At 50.8% G+C, this 17,041-nt stretch overlaps 6 protein-coding genes across 6 annotated transcripts; 4 read left to right on the forward strand and 2 right to left on the reverse strand.

Annotated features, from left to right (window-relative positions):
* Positions 1–20: 20 nt before the first annotated feature.
* Positions 21–230, reverse strand: TrAtP1_000333 (uncharacterized protein; the record flags this gene model as incomplete). Its single annotated transcript, XM_066110533.1, has 1 exon — positions 21–230. The coding sequence occupies one exon, from the start codon at positions 228–230 to the stop codon at positions 21–23; it is 210 nt and encodes a 69-aa protein (XP_065966605.1).
* A 1,567-nt stretch (positions 231–1,797) lies between these two features.
* On the forward strand, positions 1,798–4,754 carry TrAtP1_000334 (uncharacterized protein). Its single transcript, XM_066110534.1, has 3 exons — positions 1,798–2,687; positions 2,749–3,692; positions 3,754–4,754. Exons 1-3 carry the CDS (start codon positions 2,460–2,462, stop codon positions 4,127–4,129), a joined length of 1,548 nt encoding a protein of 515 aa, XP_065966606.1. The 5' UTR covers positions 1,798–2,459; the 3' UTR covers positions 4,130–4,754.
* Positions 4,755–6,070: 1,316 nt separating this feature from the next.
* Positions 6,071–6,364, forward strand: TrAtP1_000335 (uncharacterized protein; the record flags this gene model as incomplete). The annotated part of the gene is made up of 3 exons (XM_066110535.1): positions 6,071–6,082; positions 6,151–6,180; positions 6,254–6,364. The coding sequence occupies 3 exons, from the start codon at positions 6,071–6,073 to the stop codon at positions 6,362–6,364; spliced, it is 153 nt and encodes a 50-aa protein (XP_065966607.1).
* A 474-nt stretch (positions 6,365–6,838) lies between these two features.
* TrAtP1_000336 (uncharacterized protein) lies at positions 6,839–7,443 on the forward strand (the record flags this gene model as incomplete). Its single annotated transcript, XM_066110536.1, has 2 exons — positions 6,839–6,857; positions 6,920–7,443. The coding sequence occupies 2 exons, from the start codon at positions 6,839–6,841 to the stop codon at positions 7,441–7,443; spliced, it is 543 nt and encodes a 180-aa protein (XP_065966608.1).
* A 193-nt stretch (positions 7,444–7,636) lies between these two features.
* On the reverse strand, positions 7,637–9,707 carry TrAtP1_000337 (uncharacterized protein). Its single transcript, XM_014091757.2, has one exon. The coding sequence runs from the start codon at positions 9,449–9,451 to the stop codon at positions 8,153–8,155; it is 1,299 nt and encodes a 432-aa protein (XP_013947232.2). The 5' UTR covers positions 9,452–9,707; the 3' UTR covers positions 7,637–8,152.
* A 5,193-nt stretch (positions 9,708–14,900) lies between these two features.
* Positions 14,901–16,989, forward strand: TrAtP1_000338 (uncharacterized protein). Its single transcript, XM_014091756.2, has 5 exons — positions 14,901–15,434; positions 15,505–15,591; positions 15,670–15,804; positions 15,888–16,392; positions 16,468–16,989. Exons 1-5 carry the CDS (start codon positions 15,117–15,119, stop codon positions 16,803–16,805), a joined length of 1,383 nt encoding a protein of 460 aa, XP_013947231.2. The 5' UTR covers positions 14,901–15,116; the 3' UTR covers positions 16,806–16,989.
* The last annotated feature ends 52 nt before the right edge of the window (positions 16,990–17,041 follow it).

The raw sequence follows: 17,041 nt of genomic DNA on the forward strand, positions 1-17,041 counted from the left end.
AAGGGAGAAGGACGCGGGAGTTAGGGACCTTGGGCTTGGTCCATCGATTGAGGCTGCGGTTCGGAGGCGAGGGCACGGGCGAAGACGGAAGCGTGGGACGAAGGGCTTCGCGAGCAGGCCGAGGAATTGGAGAGGCCGGTGCCTTGTGCCGCAGCTGGCAGATCAGAGAGAGGCTGCGATATATCCACGCAAAGAGCTCGAGTTGATGCCTCTCGACTAGGGGACAACATTTCCAAAAGCGAGGAGCCAGAGAGCGGGCCCCGTTACGCCGCCTTAGCCTCGAGGCTACGTACCAATTGGAGGTGCGAAACAGCGCGTGCTGGAGTACAGAGTACTCTAAATGCTCCCGCTCAGCCAGTGAGATGCTGCAAAACTGCTCCTGCTCAGGCACCAGCTACAAGTATCCAGTACCTGAGAATCGGTTTTATTGAGCAGCAAGCCACTTCCAATTCAAGCCACAGCTACACCTGCCAAACACTTTAATCTCTAACAAAACAGTACCTAATAAGGGTCCATTGCGAGGATGCACGTTGCAGTTGGAGACGGACCTATTCTTGAGGCTCTGCCCCAAACGGGTCTCTGCAACAGGCACCTGCATATTCCGAAATACTGATTGAGAATATCAATATCCGTCTGCCTGCTGCGATGTTTCGAAATTTATATTAGTAGTTACCTAACAGGCAACCATTTCTCCCTTGTCGCGGTTGCAGCCATACCTAGGCACCGTGTGGCCTTGAGTAGGCTCCAATGCCATCGTTTCTCAACATTCTCTCTAACAGGATCGCTGTGTTCAGAACCTGCGACGCTTCGCTGCCTCCTTTCTCGATAGGAGGCGTTACTTATTAGGGTAGCTTACCTAGCTAGCAGCACTTGCTGTTTGCAGCATCATCAGACACGATACGAAGCGCCTCTGCCGCATATATATGAGCAGCCATTCCGCGGCTTGGGTTAGCGCAGATTTGCCTCCCGCTGTCCGAAGTCAATGGCTTGAGGGGTTGAGGGGCCATCATGATAAGCAATTGCGCCCGCTAGAGTTGAGACGGCCCAGATGACATTCGGCATGCGTGCTTTGACTTTCTATTTTTGCCAATCTTTATTGGGGCACGAGCTAGCAAATTGTGCTGTCGAATATCTGCTCTTTCTCTCTCAGGCGCCACTTACAAGCGACTTGAGCAGTACTAACATCATGGAAATGGGTACGAGTAGGAAAAAGGGTCGAACTACTCAGGCATTTAGCAGCTTTCGGATCTAGTACTAGTATTGTTATGGATGTTATTGTGCTGCAAGAATAGATTGGCTGGAGAAGCTACTGTTGCTAGACTATTGCTAAGCTGGTACGGAACGCCTGGAAGCATTGCATTCGTGGACTTGCCGCCCGAAATCCGGAAATCATGCAAGTGCGTAATCCCGGGCGACTTTTGGGTCAGTCTTTTTTTTCTTCTGCTGACTACTGCCAATCAGAAGCTGGGCGCAACCCGTAGTTTGCTGGAATGAGTAAGTGAAAATGCACAGTCAATATCTGATGCGTATAACAAATACGCTTCCTATGGATATTGTTTTTGCACTGAGCACGAGATTATCCATCGATCCTAAACTGCCACGCGATGCCACCTGTCAGTCAGAGCGTAAATAATTTCAATGACTTCCTGCACCGCGTGGCCAATTTGCGTATTAGGGCTCTGCCAAATAGAGCTTCCCCGGCTCAAGCACCGCTACATGAAGTCTATTAGGCGGGCACCGCCACCGACAGCGACCCGCCCTGGCATTTTGGCCTGGATGCAACCAGACCAAGCAGACATCCAGGCCAAAATGCCAAGCACCAGACATTCAACTTGGCGCTCACCTGGCTTCTGCTAGCCTCAGCGCCCCAATCCGCTGGAGCTATTTTCCGCCGCCCTTCCGAGGGGGCGGGCCATCATTTCATCCACCTGTAGAGCCAGGTGAGGTCCGTCGTGCTCGGGGCAAAAAATCCACCGCCGCGCCGATATCCATGGCCGCCAAACGCTGTCGTCTCACTTGGTCGCCTTTTCGCTGCTGAGCGCCAAACCCTGCGTCTCGCACCTTGCATCCTCTCCGCCCTTTGCTTCGCCCGACCCTGTGATCGCCTGGCGCCGGCGAAATCAACTGTCGCCAGATGTCGTCTCTGTGAGTGCGGCAAGGCGGACCAAAGACGAGCCTGGCGACGACGCCCGCCTCATCGCAGAGCCACGATCCGAAGCTCGAAACCGACTGTCTGCTGGCTCAGATCGCTTCGACCAAACACCCGAATCCCGCTCGCACGTCTGCTCTACCCCCACGTGCAGCACATCTACCTATATCTAAAAACAAATCAACCTCACGCATTCAAGTTTATCTGTCCGCGGCTCCCTTCTACCCGCCAAAACGAGGCGAATCACCGCTTCGCCGAAATTCAAGATTTATACAGACACGCACATAGCATACCCTCATATACGCACAAAATGTACTCCGTCTTACTCGCCGCCCTCGGCCTTTTGGTCGCTGCGACTTCGGCCGACGACAGCGACAACATCACCACTTCAGCTGAGACCGATGTCCCTCCAGACTGGGCCACAAACGATGCTCTGCAAATGAATCTATCAACTCCGGGTGGGCAGCCCAACCCGCTCCAATTTACAGTCATTCCTCTTATCCCCAATGCTGGCACGAACCAGTCAAGCAGTAACTTTGTAAGTCTGTTTCCGGAAGTCTCTATCTCGTCTTGGCCTCGATGCTAACAAACCCACAAAGTCATTGAACATAAATGGCAACATGATCGCTATCGACGTCTCCAACTTCAACAAAATCAACAAACCTAATGACGTCGCTTATGTATCATGCGACACCGACAATTCTTCGTCCGGCACCCTCATCAGCACCAATGAGATGCTAAACGATCTCATCAGCGCAAATCCAAAGGCCATCGTCTTGTATTCGCTTGCCGGCACCTGGTGCAGTCTCAATTTCCAAAACACGCCAACTTTTCTTAATATCCTTTCCATGGCCGATAGCGGAGAAGCTCAAAATGTGCTGGGTGCCCTAAACGGAACTGCCAACGGCAGAGTTGTCAACGTTTCTATTACAGGAAATTCAACCGCTGGAGATCCTAATGGTAACCCCAGCCCAGGTGGAGGTTCCAGCTCGTCAGTCGCCATGAGTGTTCTCTACACCATAACAGGCCTTATTACTCTTCTGTTTCTCGTAATCATTGCCACGGGCGCCATAAGAGCGCATCGATATCCGGAACGATACGGACCTCGGAGGGCCCTAGGTGGCCGGCCTCGACAGAGCCGAGCCAAGGGACTGGCTCGCGCAGTTCTCGAAACCCTTCCCATTGTCAAATTCAACAACCAGGAATCCGCTAAGCCGGATCCTGAGCTCGAATTAGACTCGGCAACTACTGATGGGCGTGACACTCGAACTCAGAAATCGGCTTCAATCCTTACGGAGGATGCACGACCTGAAGCAGCTACGGCCGCCACGGGCGGTAGCGAGACCAAAGAAACGGCTCCGGTGGCTGAGGCCCATGGCGCTGCTGACCCTGGCACTACTCCAGTCGGGAACGTGGGATGTTCGATTTGTACGGAGGACTTCAAGGAAGGTGAGGATATGAGGGTTCTGCCTTGTAACCACCAGTTCCACCCAAATTGTATTGATCCTTGGCTTCTCAATGTGTCTGGAACATGCCCCTTGTGGTAAGTTGAATGTGCACCTCTGCAATTTTTCTGTTCTCAGTACTAACGCCACCTAAATTAGCCGACTCGATCTTCGTCCTGATGCTGCTGAGAACAGCGATAGACCAGCCACTGATAGAAACTCTATACTGCCACCTCCATTGGTTGTGGAGGGTGAGGATGGCGAAGGCAACCATCCCCACCACCGCAATAGAATTTCACGCTTTTTCGATATCAACAGGCTGAGGCAAGCAACAGCGGAAGAACAAATCGAAGCTCTGCGACAGATGCGATCGACTCGCCAGGACGATACCGAAGCTCATGGTGCAAGCGGTGGCGCCAGCGCCAGCCATGATGCAGAGGGCGAAAGAGGACAGAGGGCTCACTTATCGGCGAAACTCAAGGAGAAATTTCGAATTCGAACCAGGGCTCGATCTCCTGAGCGTCGGGATAGCTAAAACGGCGTTTTTCCCGCCATCTCTCTCAACCACCGTTTATCCACGTCAAAGCCACACAATCCTTGAACTCTTTATCATCATACCAGCGGCTTTTATTGGCCCTTGTATATACACACGGCCAGCTTTTCCCTCTACGGCTGCATCCTACATCATTTTCGATCGCTACATCTTGGTAGAATTGTCTATTTGACAATACTATGGCTTCGGCGCTTGGGGGAAACACTTGAACTTTATTAGGCAGAAATGACGAGGGGACTCATGGAAGCATCGCACGGCGTTTTTTTGGCATCTGTAAACATTTTTCCCTTTATTTTTTCTTTTTTTAAGCTACATTTTATCCAAGCTGCTTTCCAGCGAATGGTGGCTTACATGGGAGTCTGGGTTAGGCATCTCTTTTGTTTTTATTGGACGTGCGATGCAAGTTAATCATGAGGAACACGACGGCGATTGAAATACACAACAAGGCGTGAAACAAGAATTTCCGCTAGTAAACCAACTAATTTAGCTACAATATGTGACTTGGTTAGTATTGGCTGGCACTAGTAGGCGTAAAAGAACATGAAGGAATCATCCGACGAGTGGTTGCGCCGGTGACTGGTGAGACGGAGATGGTTGTTACCGAGGCGACATGCTTGTCTCATATAAGTCTTTTTAGGTGCAGTGACGTGTGACTGAACTGAACTATTTGGAGTTATTGAAGGCGTAGCGTGATCTGATGTGGGCATTTTGACGTGTGCTACGCAGTACGATGAGCAATATCTGATATTCGGCGGTGACGATTCCTTCTCCGTGTAACATTTGTAAAAGCTGAGACTGACGAGTGTCATGAATGTGGCATTGATCGCAGAGGAGCAAAATCCAGCCTCTTCTAGAAATGTTAGACAGCACCAGTATGTCTTTAAACAGACGTGACTATTGAAAGTTCAGAATCTTGAAGGATGAGCAAGGTTACGCAGTATCGTTTTGATCTTACTCAAAACGGGTTATAGATTTGTAGAAAGCTCGCATAATTTAAGAGGATATGATTTCCCTTGTCAGGTTGAGATAAGATAGATGGGCGTGTATTCTCTTTCTCAAAGGGGAAAACGAGCGCAGATACTGCTTGCCCAAACATGCTCTTGTTGTGAGTTCCTACCAGCTCAAAGGATACGGTTAAAGCAATACGCATCTCCTCACGACCTCTCCCCTGTTTATACCATACAGTCGCTTCAACTCCTTTTCCCTTCTTCTTTGTAAACAAATTGCTATCCTAATTCCGCAAATTTTGTTCCCTAGCCGCCGTGATCCCTCTATTGTCGACTCCATCGCCACCTCTCGCATCATGAGTCGCACTTAGTCCGTCTTCTGAGCGGCTCTGCCCTCTCAACAAACGCTACAGGTTTCTTGGATAAGGAATTTGAGAGGGACTCGGGCCCGTCTAGTCAGAGGAAAGTCGCCTTTCATCGAGGCCATTCATCACATCGCCATGGCTCCGACAATTATTTTGGGGCAAGAAGGGGCTAAAGTACCGCTCGGGGGACAAGTCTTCAGTGTCATACTGGCTTTAACGGCAGTCACTGTCCTGACTTTGTTTATGAGTGGGATCAGCGCCCAGCATCCCACCTGACCACGTACGAAGCTAACTGCGATGAACATGCTAGCACAAAGAGTCCTTGCAATCAAATTTTGGCGCCGGCTGCCACCTGTAGTTTGGTGTAAGTTGCCACGATTATGATTGATATGGGAAACAAAGGGAACTGATTTTACATCTCCAGTGGTGTTTGCCATATATATTGACTCGTACATGTTCGTTGTTGCCACTGCGATTTTGCAGCACTCACTTGGGGTCAACTCTGGCTTCGTAATTTGTGAAGCGGAAATCATACTGTGCTTGGCATGCTATGTTACCACAAAGGTGATGCTCGTGCTCAAAGCTTCATCAGTCTTCTCTCTCTTGCTAACATGGTCTTCTTGGTAGATTGTCAGTGCCCAATACTTGATCTCGTTCAATGCTGGGCTCTGCACCATGCTAACCATCTCAGTTTATCTACTTGTTTCTCGTTGAAAAGGCAGTAAGTGTAGATCCAATCAATGCTTTTTTTTTTTTTTTTTTTTTTTCGAAATTCTGCTAACACTGTGATACAGTATATTATTCGCGGTGTAACAAAGCCTCGCATGAAATCCACTCTGTACCTGGTAAATTCTCTTGGAATGCTCACCATATACATAGGAGTGGTCATATTAAACTTTGTCTAGTAAGTTCAATATGCGAAGAGATGTTAAATGGCACCTAATAACAAGTAAAACAGCCGCATTGCAAGAATGCATGATGGAGAATGCATAATAGGGATGGAAAAGGTCTCAATGATTCCTCTCATCTCTTTCGATGCGCTGATCAATGTGTACCTGACAATTATGTTTCTTATACCTTTGAAGAGTAGGTTTATTTGGGTCTTTTGGAAGCGGCAGCAGAAATAGTATTCACTGACGCCTGCTAGGACTCCATTCTTATGCCAACATGGCGAGAACTCGAGCTTCCATTCGTCTTCGGACAGTGGCATTCCGAACATTCTGCGGCACAGTCTGCACACTAGTAAGCAGCATTGTGTAAGACTCGATGCGATGGCTTTAAGAGGGTTCTTTCTTGAATATAAGTCGGCTGATGAACAGTTTTTTAGCAATCTCTGTGTGTTAATGGCCCGTAACGGAGAACCTGGATGGATCTGCTTGATGAGCTGCAACTGTGACAGTGAGTTATGCGTGTATATTCTTGCTTGACGACTTGACCGCTAAATCTCTGCCTGTTGATAGTCCTGTTTTCTGTAATTGTCATCCAATGGGTGACATCCAGGGATAACGCCGGGACAGCAAGCGTCAACTCATCCGGGGAGCCCAGACGATCGCGAGATCTCGGCTCAGGGGCAAATCGAATATCAACGCCAAGCGAATTTCAAGAGACACTATCATCGACATTGGCCGATATATCGCTCGTGCCAACCAGGCGGCGATCCCGCGATGGCGATCGTGATGATCCCTATGAGCACGACACCCCTGATGGCGCCGCTGCCAAGATGACCAAAAACCCCTCCAATGCCGTCACGGTAACGACGACGATAAAAAGAGAGGTCGGGCCTAACCCAAATTACCTTTCCGGACTGCATATCGAATCATCCACTACTTGTGGACGCGAGTGCCTAATATCCCTGACATCTGGCGCGATAGATGAGAGGTTCCCCCCGCTGGAGACCAAGATTACTGCCGGGCGGTCGCACTCTTTGGAGGGCTCCGATCAGTCAAAAGTCGATGCTTGTCACTGTCAATCCTTTTCCCTTTGAGAGCAATGCCAAATGTTACCTAGCGAGTAGTAGTTATTGATTCAATAGATGTTACCTTTTTGCTTTATAGCATAATACATAGGTTATTGTACAGCCCTGATAATAGTAAGCAAAGTCAATATATATTTAACTTGGGAAAACCACATCACAGTTGATACAAAAGACTATTAAAGCTTGGGCGCGCAAAGAGAGTAAATCGCAAGACCTTTATTGAATTCGTAGCTCGTAGTTCTATGCTAAAGTCTTGTCCACGACCCTGTTTCTATACGTGAGATACATACCAGATCATTCCATGCTTTTTTTCCGTCAACATCTCTATCCTTGATCTCATGAGAATATCGAAAAAAAGAGAAATATAGACGGAAAGGGCCACCAAGAGGTGACTTATGGCAGAAATTATCTGGGAGCACACTCTCTTTCCCTCTTTGAACAAACAAAAAAAAATGTGAATCAAAATGTACTGATATCGCGGATGCTGACATCCAAGAACCAGGTAGTTAAAAATATGTACAGGTGAACTTGAGTTGCGCCTTTCCCCTTGATGCCATTCAGTATGTTTTTTTGTATCTGCTGTGTTTACACCAAATGTCCCCCTTCTTGCAATAAATAAGCTATGACTGAAATTCCGGCTAAAAGATATGTCGAGATAAATCTTTAGCGAGGTACTGTAATACCTAGGAAGCGAAAGGATTCCATCTCAGCCACGTGCTTAAGTGGAGGCATAGGTGAGACCGATGCTGCTGGCGGCGGAGGCTGAGGCCATGAGGTTCAAACCGTCAGAGCTGCCAGAGTTGGCAACCATGAAGTAGGAGTAACCCAGGACGCTGGGGTTGGAGTCCAACTTGGGCAGAGCCTCCTCCAAGAAAGCAGTAATCTCATCGACAGAGCCAGAGGGCTGGAACTCAGTGATCATGACAGGCTTGCCACCACCGGCTTGGCTGACAGCCTCAATCTGGGAGAAGAAGGTGTCGATAGCAGAGGCAGGAGAGTACCAGTGCATGTTGACGAAGTCGAAGTTGCAGTTACCAGCGCAAGCCTCAACCCACTGCTTGAGCCAATCGGCACCCTGGCCAGGCGATCCGGAGTTGGAGACAGCAGGAGCGCCAACCAGAACTCTGCCAGAGTACTTGTTCAGCCACTGCTGGTGAGCAGAAGCAGCGTCGGCAGGAGACATGTTGGCCTGGCTGGGAATATCGGGCTCGTTGAAGCTGAAGACAGCCTTGGTTCCAGAGGAGATGAGAGTCTCAACCTGGTCAGCGAAGCCATTGGAGTGCTCGGGAGCGGGACTCCAGAGAGTAGGGATGTAGCTGAACTGGCTGTCGATTCCAGAGGGGTAGAAGCCCCAGTTGTAGGCCCAGCCCATCTTGCCAGAAAGGGCACCGTAAACGTTGGCCAGGAGACCATCGTTGTAAGCCATACCACGACCAAAGTGACCAGCGCTGACAGGAGCTGAGCTGGGGGCCTTGCTAGGAGTAGCAGAGGGAGCAGCCTGGGAAGTCGAGCTGGAAGAAGGAGCTGGCGCAGAGCTGGGCGAGGGAGTAGGGGTGGGAGTAGGCTGCTCAGAGGTGGTGGGAGGAGCCGGGGCAGAGGACGCCGGGGCAGAGGACACCGGAGCAGATGAAGGCACAACGGGTGCGATGCTGCTGCTCACGACGGCGGGGACAGATGGGCGAACAGAGGTGACCAGAGTGGTGGCCTGGGCAGCGGGAGCCGCAGAAGACGAAGCAACAACGGCGACAGAGCTGGCAGCGGCAGCGGCGTTTCCAGCGGCCGGGCCAGTAGGGTTGGGAACATCCTGAGCGGCGAAGCCACCAGCAGCTGAGGTGGCAGCAGCAGGAGCAGGAGTGGACGCGTTGGGGTCAACGGTGACATAGACGGTGTCGATGACAGTGGTCCAGTCGACAACGAGAGCCTTCTTGTCCATCTGGTGCTGGTGGCGATGGGCGTTGAGAGCCATGGACTGACCCGCGAGGGCAGCGATGGAGGTGAGGGCAACGGCCTTGTACATTTTGTCTAGATTTGACGGGAGTGATGTATATCGATTTCAAACGTTGGAGTAAATGATTGTGACAAAGTCGAGTTGGACTTGGAGATGCTTTTGCAATGCGAGGCAGGTCGGCGCGGCCGGTAAAGAGTGCAATCGGTCTATCAAAGACGCAGTAAAGAGTGAACAGCCTTGCTGATTCAAAAGAAGAAGTCGAACTGGCGACGGAGAAGATAAATGAAAGACGAGCTGACGAAAGTGCCAGGGAAAGGAAAACGTTTGGTGGTGAAAAGAAGGAGAAAGGAAGAGATGAGCTGGGGATGAGAGGGGCCTGAAGTACCCGGCGAGTGGAAGCCGCAGATACAGGGCCCGGTGCAGGGCTCGATGCAAGGTACAGCGCCAGGGCAGGGATCCCTGTTCGTCGAGGGTGGGTAGTGCCCCCTGCACAGCGCTATCGTGCAAGTTTTGCAGTGGGCAAACGGCGCCCTGGATGCGATGGGGCGTGCTGACGCTAGCTTCAGTGCCTGAACTCAGTTCAACTGCCTGCACGTGTGCCTGCTCGACCTCCCTCGGCATGGCCACGGCTGGTGGTGCTGCGTCTGCAATGCCGTGGCTGGTGCAGCTGGAGCTTGGCGAAAGCGAACACTGAAGCCACTGCTGGGGGCCACGAGAACTGCGAATGGGCAAGGCGTGTACAGGCTTGAAGGCGTGCACCGTTTGTTCACGCCCAAGAGCAGTCCGGTACATGTCAAAGCTTAGCAGCAGATGCTAGCCTGTCTGGATTACATTGCGTCCCACACGGTCGTGGTTGGACCTGTGCTCGTGTTGTTCAGGCACTCGTGCTTGGTAGTAATTTACAAAGCAATAACTGGTCAGGCATCCCGAATCCTGTTTCGATATTGATGCTGTAGAGTACGGCCACCAATATATTGCATACCTCTGCGGAAAATGTAGCAGCAGCTGCTGCTGCGTCACCTCCCTGGAGGGAGACACAATATCGTGCTTTCAATATTGTACCACCGCCAACCCCTCTCTAGTATGCTCCAGACGTCACCGAACAAGCGATACCCATTGCAACTTTACTTTTCTTCCGCCGATGCCACAATACAGTAGAAACATTGTTATCCGTACTACAAGCCGGAACCGGGCAAGCAAAAGATAAATTCAAAAGGGCAGAGAAGAAAAAGTAAAAAACTCCCTCTTGCTTATCCCAACATGTGGTCCGTCAAGCCCAACTTGGCTTTAGCCTAGCGCCCCTAGTGCCGGCCAAAGCCTCGCCTAGCGCCAGGGGCTACGGCGACTCCCAGGCACGCTCAGCACCCTATGGAGCCTTGCAGAGGACCGCACATGGAGCTTGAGGGACCTCTATGGGGGGCTGCTTGGGGACTGGAGCGTTTTGGACCGTCGCCCCCGCCAAGGCACAGCGCCAGCTGCGGCTGCACTGATTGGCCAATGCGCGCCAGGCACAGGCTTCCGGTTGGTCGAGCGCAGCGACTCCAGCCGCTCGAGGCGGCCGCGGTGGGCGAGCCCGGCCCGCCTGTGCCCAATCGCCGTCGACGGCGCCCACAAGCCTAGTCAAGGTGAAACGGCCTCTGCATATGCCCGTACGCGGCCCTGAATCCTGTTTGCGAAGGGGCTTAAGCCAGCAGGCGTGCGGGCTTTTTCTTACTTTTTCTCTCTTTTTGTTTTTATCTTGTTGTTCATTGACACGGTATGGAGCATGTTCTGTTGCGTTTGCATGTTTTAGCAGCAATTTTAAGTGATGGGCCAAGCATTTACCTGGAAGCCATGTGGGCTCGGCTACACCAGCTGGAGCTTCGATGTTCCGTTTCTTCTCAGATGCACACTGTACAAGACTGCGGTACGAGCATGCAGCAGCAACCCTGATACAGACAGCAGTCGTGCTCGTGAGGATCAGTGCTGACGAGGCATTTAACCTTTTTGTCCTCGGACAAATTAGACTCGAGGAACAAGAATGGAGAAGGACTTGATTCCATTTCCCATACTGTAGCTGCATGAAGATACAAGTGATGATCTGAAAGTGGATTAGGATGGTTTTGGCCTGTAAGACACATGGCATGAACCCATCCACATACATACGGCAAGATCGACAGAATATACGAGTCTGTGTCGCTCATTACTTGTTTCGTATTCTATTTCTAATCGCAGCCATCTCTTATAACCATATTTGTCGAGATGCTAAGATCTTGCTGGAGTCGTCGCCTTGGCAGCTGTATCTATGGACATGCCCGCTTTGGTCATTTAGCATTATACGAGAAAACCATACTGAACCCTTGGAGAGCTGCCGCCGTCCTAGGAGCTCTCCCAAGCAAATCCGTTCATCCCATGTCCAAGGGAGGGTACGCAATGCCAGGCCATCAGTTTCATGCTCACCAAACGAGAAGTGGCCGGGATTTGGAATGCAGGGCGAGACAACTCTCGGAGGCGCGGCACCGATTCATGTGCCCCTATTGGAACACAAGCCGTGTATGGGGACACGGAGTACTCCGTATACATAAAGGCATGGCATACCATTCTCCGCACACGCAATCTCATTGTTTTGCCCGGCCCTTTGTCCGCCGGAGTTTACTTGTAAGTGTCTCGCGCATGACAAGTAAAACATGATTGTGAGGGCTGCTTCTTCTATACGCCTTCCACCCGTGTCTTATCTTGTGGTGGTAACGCAGAGTTGCAGCTCTGCCTCTGCAGCTATCCAACATGCACAAACTGACGTGGCTCCAATCCGGCAGCTTCACATGTCTGCCGTCCATTGCGCACATTTCATTACTTTTCACGCCACTATACTGTAACATGAAACAAGACGAAGAAAAAAAAAGACTCGAGGCCCATCCGTACATCAAAAGGGCTTAGATCGATATGCAGCGCTTTAACTAACAGGCACCCGGCACCGACACCGACACCGATCCCTGTCTCTTCTTTTCGAAATTCTTTTTTTAAGCCGAGAGGCGTGCAAACCCCCCACCCCCTGGCCACGTTGGCTCGCTCGGTCGTGCCAACCGCTAGCTCATCCGAGATGCCAAGATGGCGGTGTCTTTTTTTTGCCTCCTACTTGCTTGGCGGCCGCGCACTCTCAGAGAGAGTTGCAAGGATCAGGCAGCAAACGGCTTCTCGAATTTTCGAGTGCAGTGTGCGATGCCTTTGGTTTTTAGGGCTTGAGCCACCGTGAAATGGTGGTTTTAGAAAGACGGATTGCCTATTATTCACTCTCAGGCTAGTAGTTTGTTTGGAGAGTGTTCGGAGAACGATGCTCCATACTCGTAGGCGCTGGATTAGTAACACACGACAAAGCACCGTTAACGGACTCGAAAAGGAGGCGCGCAGGCAATAAGCATCTAAAAGCCTATCCGCTGGGTAGTCCTAGAGGCCTTGGCTACGAGTAGACGCTGCAGGCTTCATACAAGCTGAACCTGTTGGATACAGGCACGAATACTCCCCAAGCAGGACAGAACTCCACGCGCTCCGTGCTGGGAGCCCAAAAGGTGGCAGTTAACCGAGTGGCGCGATATGTCAAATTGCTTGCCCCTTTCCAGCCCTCTCGTTCTTATATTAGACCTGGAGGCTGGGCCTCTGACCAAGCCATCGCCAACGTGAGCTCCCCCATGCCTCTTCAATGCCCTCGCCATAATCAGGTGCAGGGGACAAGGATACCCGGCACATCAAACCCTGGGCCAATCATGGACGCCCCGGACATCCGCTTCTGTATGTGGTTGTTATGAGCTCCGTGTTATACGAACATTGGGTCGGAATAAACTGTATACGCACATTCGGTCACCGGCGTCTACTGTATCTCGTCAACCAATGGGCCGATTTGATTCTCTGTGCTGGTGTGGAGCGGCTGGTCCTGCCATCGTTCCTGTAAATTGACGATGTCACTTATCTGCCCATCTAATCGGACACTACTATTGGGCGTTTCAGTTGGGACTTCAATTTATACGCTCCCCGCAGATTCTATATGATTCTGGTTCCATCACTTGGAGTTTGGCTGATGTATCATAAAACGAGTGCTATTCTTAAATAGCCGCCAATGTTCGGAGATTGCATGCCACCAGACGCTCGTCGAGTAAAAGCTATTCGTAGAAACCCTATGCCTGAGCGAGATACACGAGCAATAGGCACAACGAATCATCATCGTATTCCAACCTTGACAAACGCCACCATCGCATGTGCATGCAGCTCGTCGTTGTATCCAGTTTATTAGCATCGTGCCCTTGGACGCGGGCCATCTCACTCAGGTCCGCGCCCGCATTCTTTTTTTCCTTCTTCGTTGGACCAACCACTCTTGGAAGGTCTGGGCAGGCGTTTCGCGCAGGGACGCATTTCAGATTCCTATCTCTGTTAGTAGTTCACACCAGCCCCTACTGTACGATCGGTTACTATTACCGGCCTTTGGAATGCGGCCAAGTCGTAGAGGCAATAGCGCGTGTGAGCCCTAGCGGCGATCAAAGCTGTGCTTTGCAGGTTCTATTTTTACCGGATTCTATATATATCTACATATTGATGAGTGCCTGTGCTTAGCAGGCGGTGAAATTGGCGACAAATACTAGCATGAAGAAAGACTTGTGAAAACTCACTATACAACCAAGTAGGTAGTATTAAACAACGGCGTGAATGTCTTTCTTATTGTTCTAGCTAGCTTTCGGTAACGGCACTGTTTATTTCAATACGCTTACGCGTACTCATTTATCCTGTTATCTACTAGCAGCATAAAGATCATCAAACCACCCGTCAACTCCCAGGTCTTGTGCCGAATAGCCGGAAACGCAAGAGAGCCTCAAATGGTTTTGTCGATCCTCATCGCGGTCGAATTGACCGAGCCAACGAGCTTATGCTGCAATTGCCTCGCCATCACGAGCAAAGGAGCCATGACGCTCCAACCATAACGCCACGACTCATACCTGGTGTTGCACCTCGATTCGCTCACCGAGTTTTCATGTTCAATGATTCTACGCTTACCCTATAACTCGTGGGAAAACGTGGGGTTGTACAAACGTAAGTCGGTCGATTGAGCCGCTAGCTCGGCAGCAATGCCTTCTGGAAGCTTAGCAGCTGCTTGGATAGTTTGAAAACGTAGAGAAATATGGACGGCAAGGTTCGGTGAAGGAGGCCATCTAAAGTGATGCTGCGGCGTGCCCATTCGGTTCCCGAGATGTCACAAGCGCCCAAGGTATGCTACACCTCAGAAGTAAATTACAGGTAACTGCTCGCATTGCGGCAACCAAATGGCGCAATGCGTCTGCCAAGGCGGCCAGCTGATCAAATTGAGGCTCGCGGACCTCATGCTGCTGCGCCGCCTCTTAATCGCCTCAGAAATGGTGGCATCGAGAACATCTTTGGCTGTATTTGCAAGGCGCACGAAGTAATACGCACAAGGACGCGGAGGAAAGGTGCTCCGGTCCACGGCGCCTAAATATAGGCCCGTCGCATTCGATAGAGCAGTTAGTCAACAAAGACCGACACTCCATATCGACTTGTTGACAATTTGCAGCATCCCACTGCTCACGACTAGGATTTGCTCAACTGCAGCTGCCCACCAATCACGCCCCGTCGCCATCGCCATATGCGCTCCGTAACGTGGGGCCGTCAAGAGTCACCCGGTGACCGCACCCGAGCCTGCATACAGTACAGCCTGGGTTGAAGAACCGCACGCGCCCTTGCAGCATCGCCTGCCATGAGCTCCCAGCCCTTTGAGGACGACATCATGTCGTTCCCTGATTCGTCCGACTTCGATTATACCGCCTATCTGCAGCCCGACGCGGGGTTCGTCGACGGCGTGCAGGGCTATTCGACGCTGTCGGAATCGTCAGGAGGAATGCACACGCCTCCGTATGCCAGCTCCAGGGGCCTGCCCGGTAGTAGCAATATCAACAATGGCAGCCTCGAGCTGAGCCTTCGGCGGACGCCGATGCAGCAAAGACAGCGGCTGGAGAGGCGAGGCCATACCAAGAGCCGTAGAGGATGCTACAACTGCAAGAGGCGGCGCATCAAGGTATACATTATCGCATTCCTTGGAGGTCTAGTAGAGGAAGTAGGCAACTCATGTTAAACGTCCATCATAGTGTCAGGAAACACACCCGGCATGTGGCAACTGCGCCAAAACGGGACTGAACTGCGAATATCCTGTTTCACCGCAAATTATACACCAGGTACGTTCTAACGAGTGCGAGTGCTCTATCATTATACAACCGGGCATCTGGTCTTGAACCTAGCTGACATTGGAGTAGCCGCACAATCAGATACCATTATTTAGCTTGCAGGATATGCGATGCTTCCAGCACTTTCTGACCCAGTGCTACCCTCACCATCCATTGAAGCAAGAGGAGATTTGGACGCACGAGATTCCGAGCATAGCTCACAATGTACGTTGGCTGTTCCCTTGACCTCGTGCTTGAAGGACAGTGCTTTTTAGCCGCGGGTTGACGTAACTGAACGATTTTGGTAGCACGAATTTCTTATGCATGCGATCCTTGGCTATGCCGCCTCGGAGTTGATGGTCACAGATAGCAGCCTTGCACCGGTGGCCATGAATCACCGCATCAAAGCGATCAAGGCCATCAAGAAACGCTTAACAGACGCGTCCAAGATGGAGACGACCTACGAGGAAGCCAACGCTCTGGTGGCTACCTGCTTCGCACTGACTTTCCAATCCGTCAGTCTCGAGGACGGATTGGCCGAGTACATGACTTTTATTCGTGGGATTGTCATTGTGGGGATGCAAATGATGTTTAAGAGCATCAAGCCTCTGTTCAGTAACCTGTTTGAGTCGAACCAAGACGAAGTCATGGCGCCATACATGGAAGGACTGCCTCTAATTGAAAAGGGGTGGGCTGAGGCCGCCATCGAGTCGATTACCAATTTGGGGCCGCTTTGCACGCGGCAAGTTGAGATTGAATATCACGAGCAGCTCATGAACGTTTCCTCTCAATTACTGACCAATTCCTTCGAAGGTAAGCCAAACTCTGTATTTACTTTGGTGCTGGTCATCTCGCTAACGTGTTGGGTACTTGTTCTTCCTGCTGCAGCGTACAAGGCCAACTCGAGGCAATACGGATGGTGGATGCTGCTACCTCATGATTCATTCCAAGAACTCATCAACGCCAATAACCAGGTTGTCATTTTGCTGCACACACACTGGATAGCCCTGTCGCAAATCATGGCCTTTATCAACGAGCAGGAATACGAAGTGCGAGAGAAGCATCCTGCTCGGCAGGAAAATAGCCGCATTGACCCAGGATTCATCCGCTGGCTGAAGTATCTCAACGCGCGTGTGGATTATGCGCATCAGATGTTCAACCAGTGGCCGACGTGGGTGGACGAAAAGCTGGATAACGACATTACTTTTTTTGGGAAGCGTCGGTAGATGTACGCCTTGTTTGGGTATGAAGCAAATATAATTTTGGCGGGTTTTTTTTTTTCGAGTTTTCCCAATGTATCTTTGCGACATGTATCCGGTAATTTGATATTAACGATGTAGAGCAACTATATGTAGGTAGTTTATTGAGAAATACCACGATGGTAGATGATTTTATATATGCATCAAGGAACACAACCTACACAGGCTGAATGTCCATAGATGCCCCCCAGTATGGCATCTGA

Source organism: Trichoderma atroviride, chromosome 1, assembly GCF_020647795.1.
Source record: "Trichoderma atroviride chromosome 1, complete sequence".
Classification (NCBI taxonomy): Eukaryota; Fungi; Ascomycota; class Sordariomycetes; order Hypocreales; family Hypocreaceae; genus Trichoderma; species Trichoderma atroviride.

Bases quoted from the DNA above. Each gene is read 5' to 3' on its own strand.
- TrAtP1_000338 (XM_014091756.2), top strand. From the start codon at position 15,117: ATGAGCTCCCAGCCCTTTGAGGACGACATCATGTCGTTCCCTGATTCG. The intron at 15,592-15,669 runs GTACGTTCTAAC...ACATTGGAGTAG, and splicing joins CACCGCAAATTATACACCAG to CCGCACAATCAGATACCATT. The intron at 16,393-16,467 runs GTAAGCCAAACT...TTCCTGCTGCAG, and splicing joins ACTGACCAATTCCTTCGAAG to CGTACAAGGCCAACTCGAGG.
- TrAtP1_000334 (XM_066110534.1), top strand. From the start codon at position 2,460: ATGTACTCCGTCTTACTCGCCGCCCTCGGCCTTTTGGTCGCTGCGACT. The intron at 2,688-2,748 runs GTAAGTCTGTTT...AAACCCACAAAG, and splicing joins ACCAGTCAAGCAGTAACTTT to TCATTGAACATAAATGGCAA. The intron at 3,693-3,753 runs GTAAGTTGAATG...CACCTAAATTAG, and splicing joins TCTGGAACATGCCCCTTGTG to CCGACTCGATCTTCGTCCTG.
- TrAtP1_000337 (XM_014091757.2), bottom strand. From the start codon at position 9,451: ATGTACAAGGCCGTTGCCCTCACCTCCATCGCTGCCCTCGCGGGTCAG.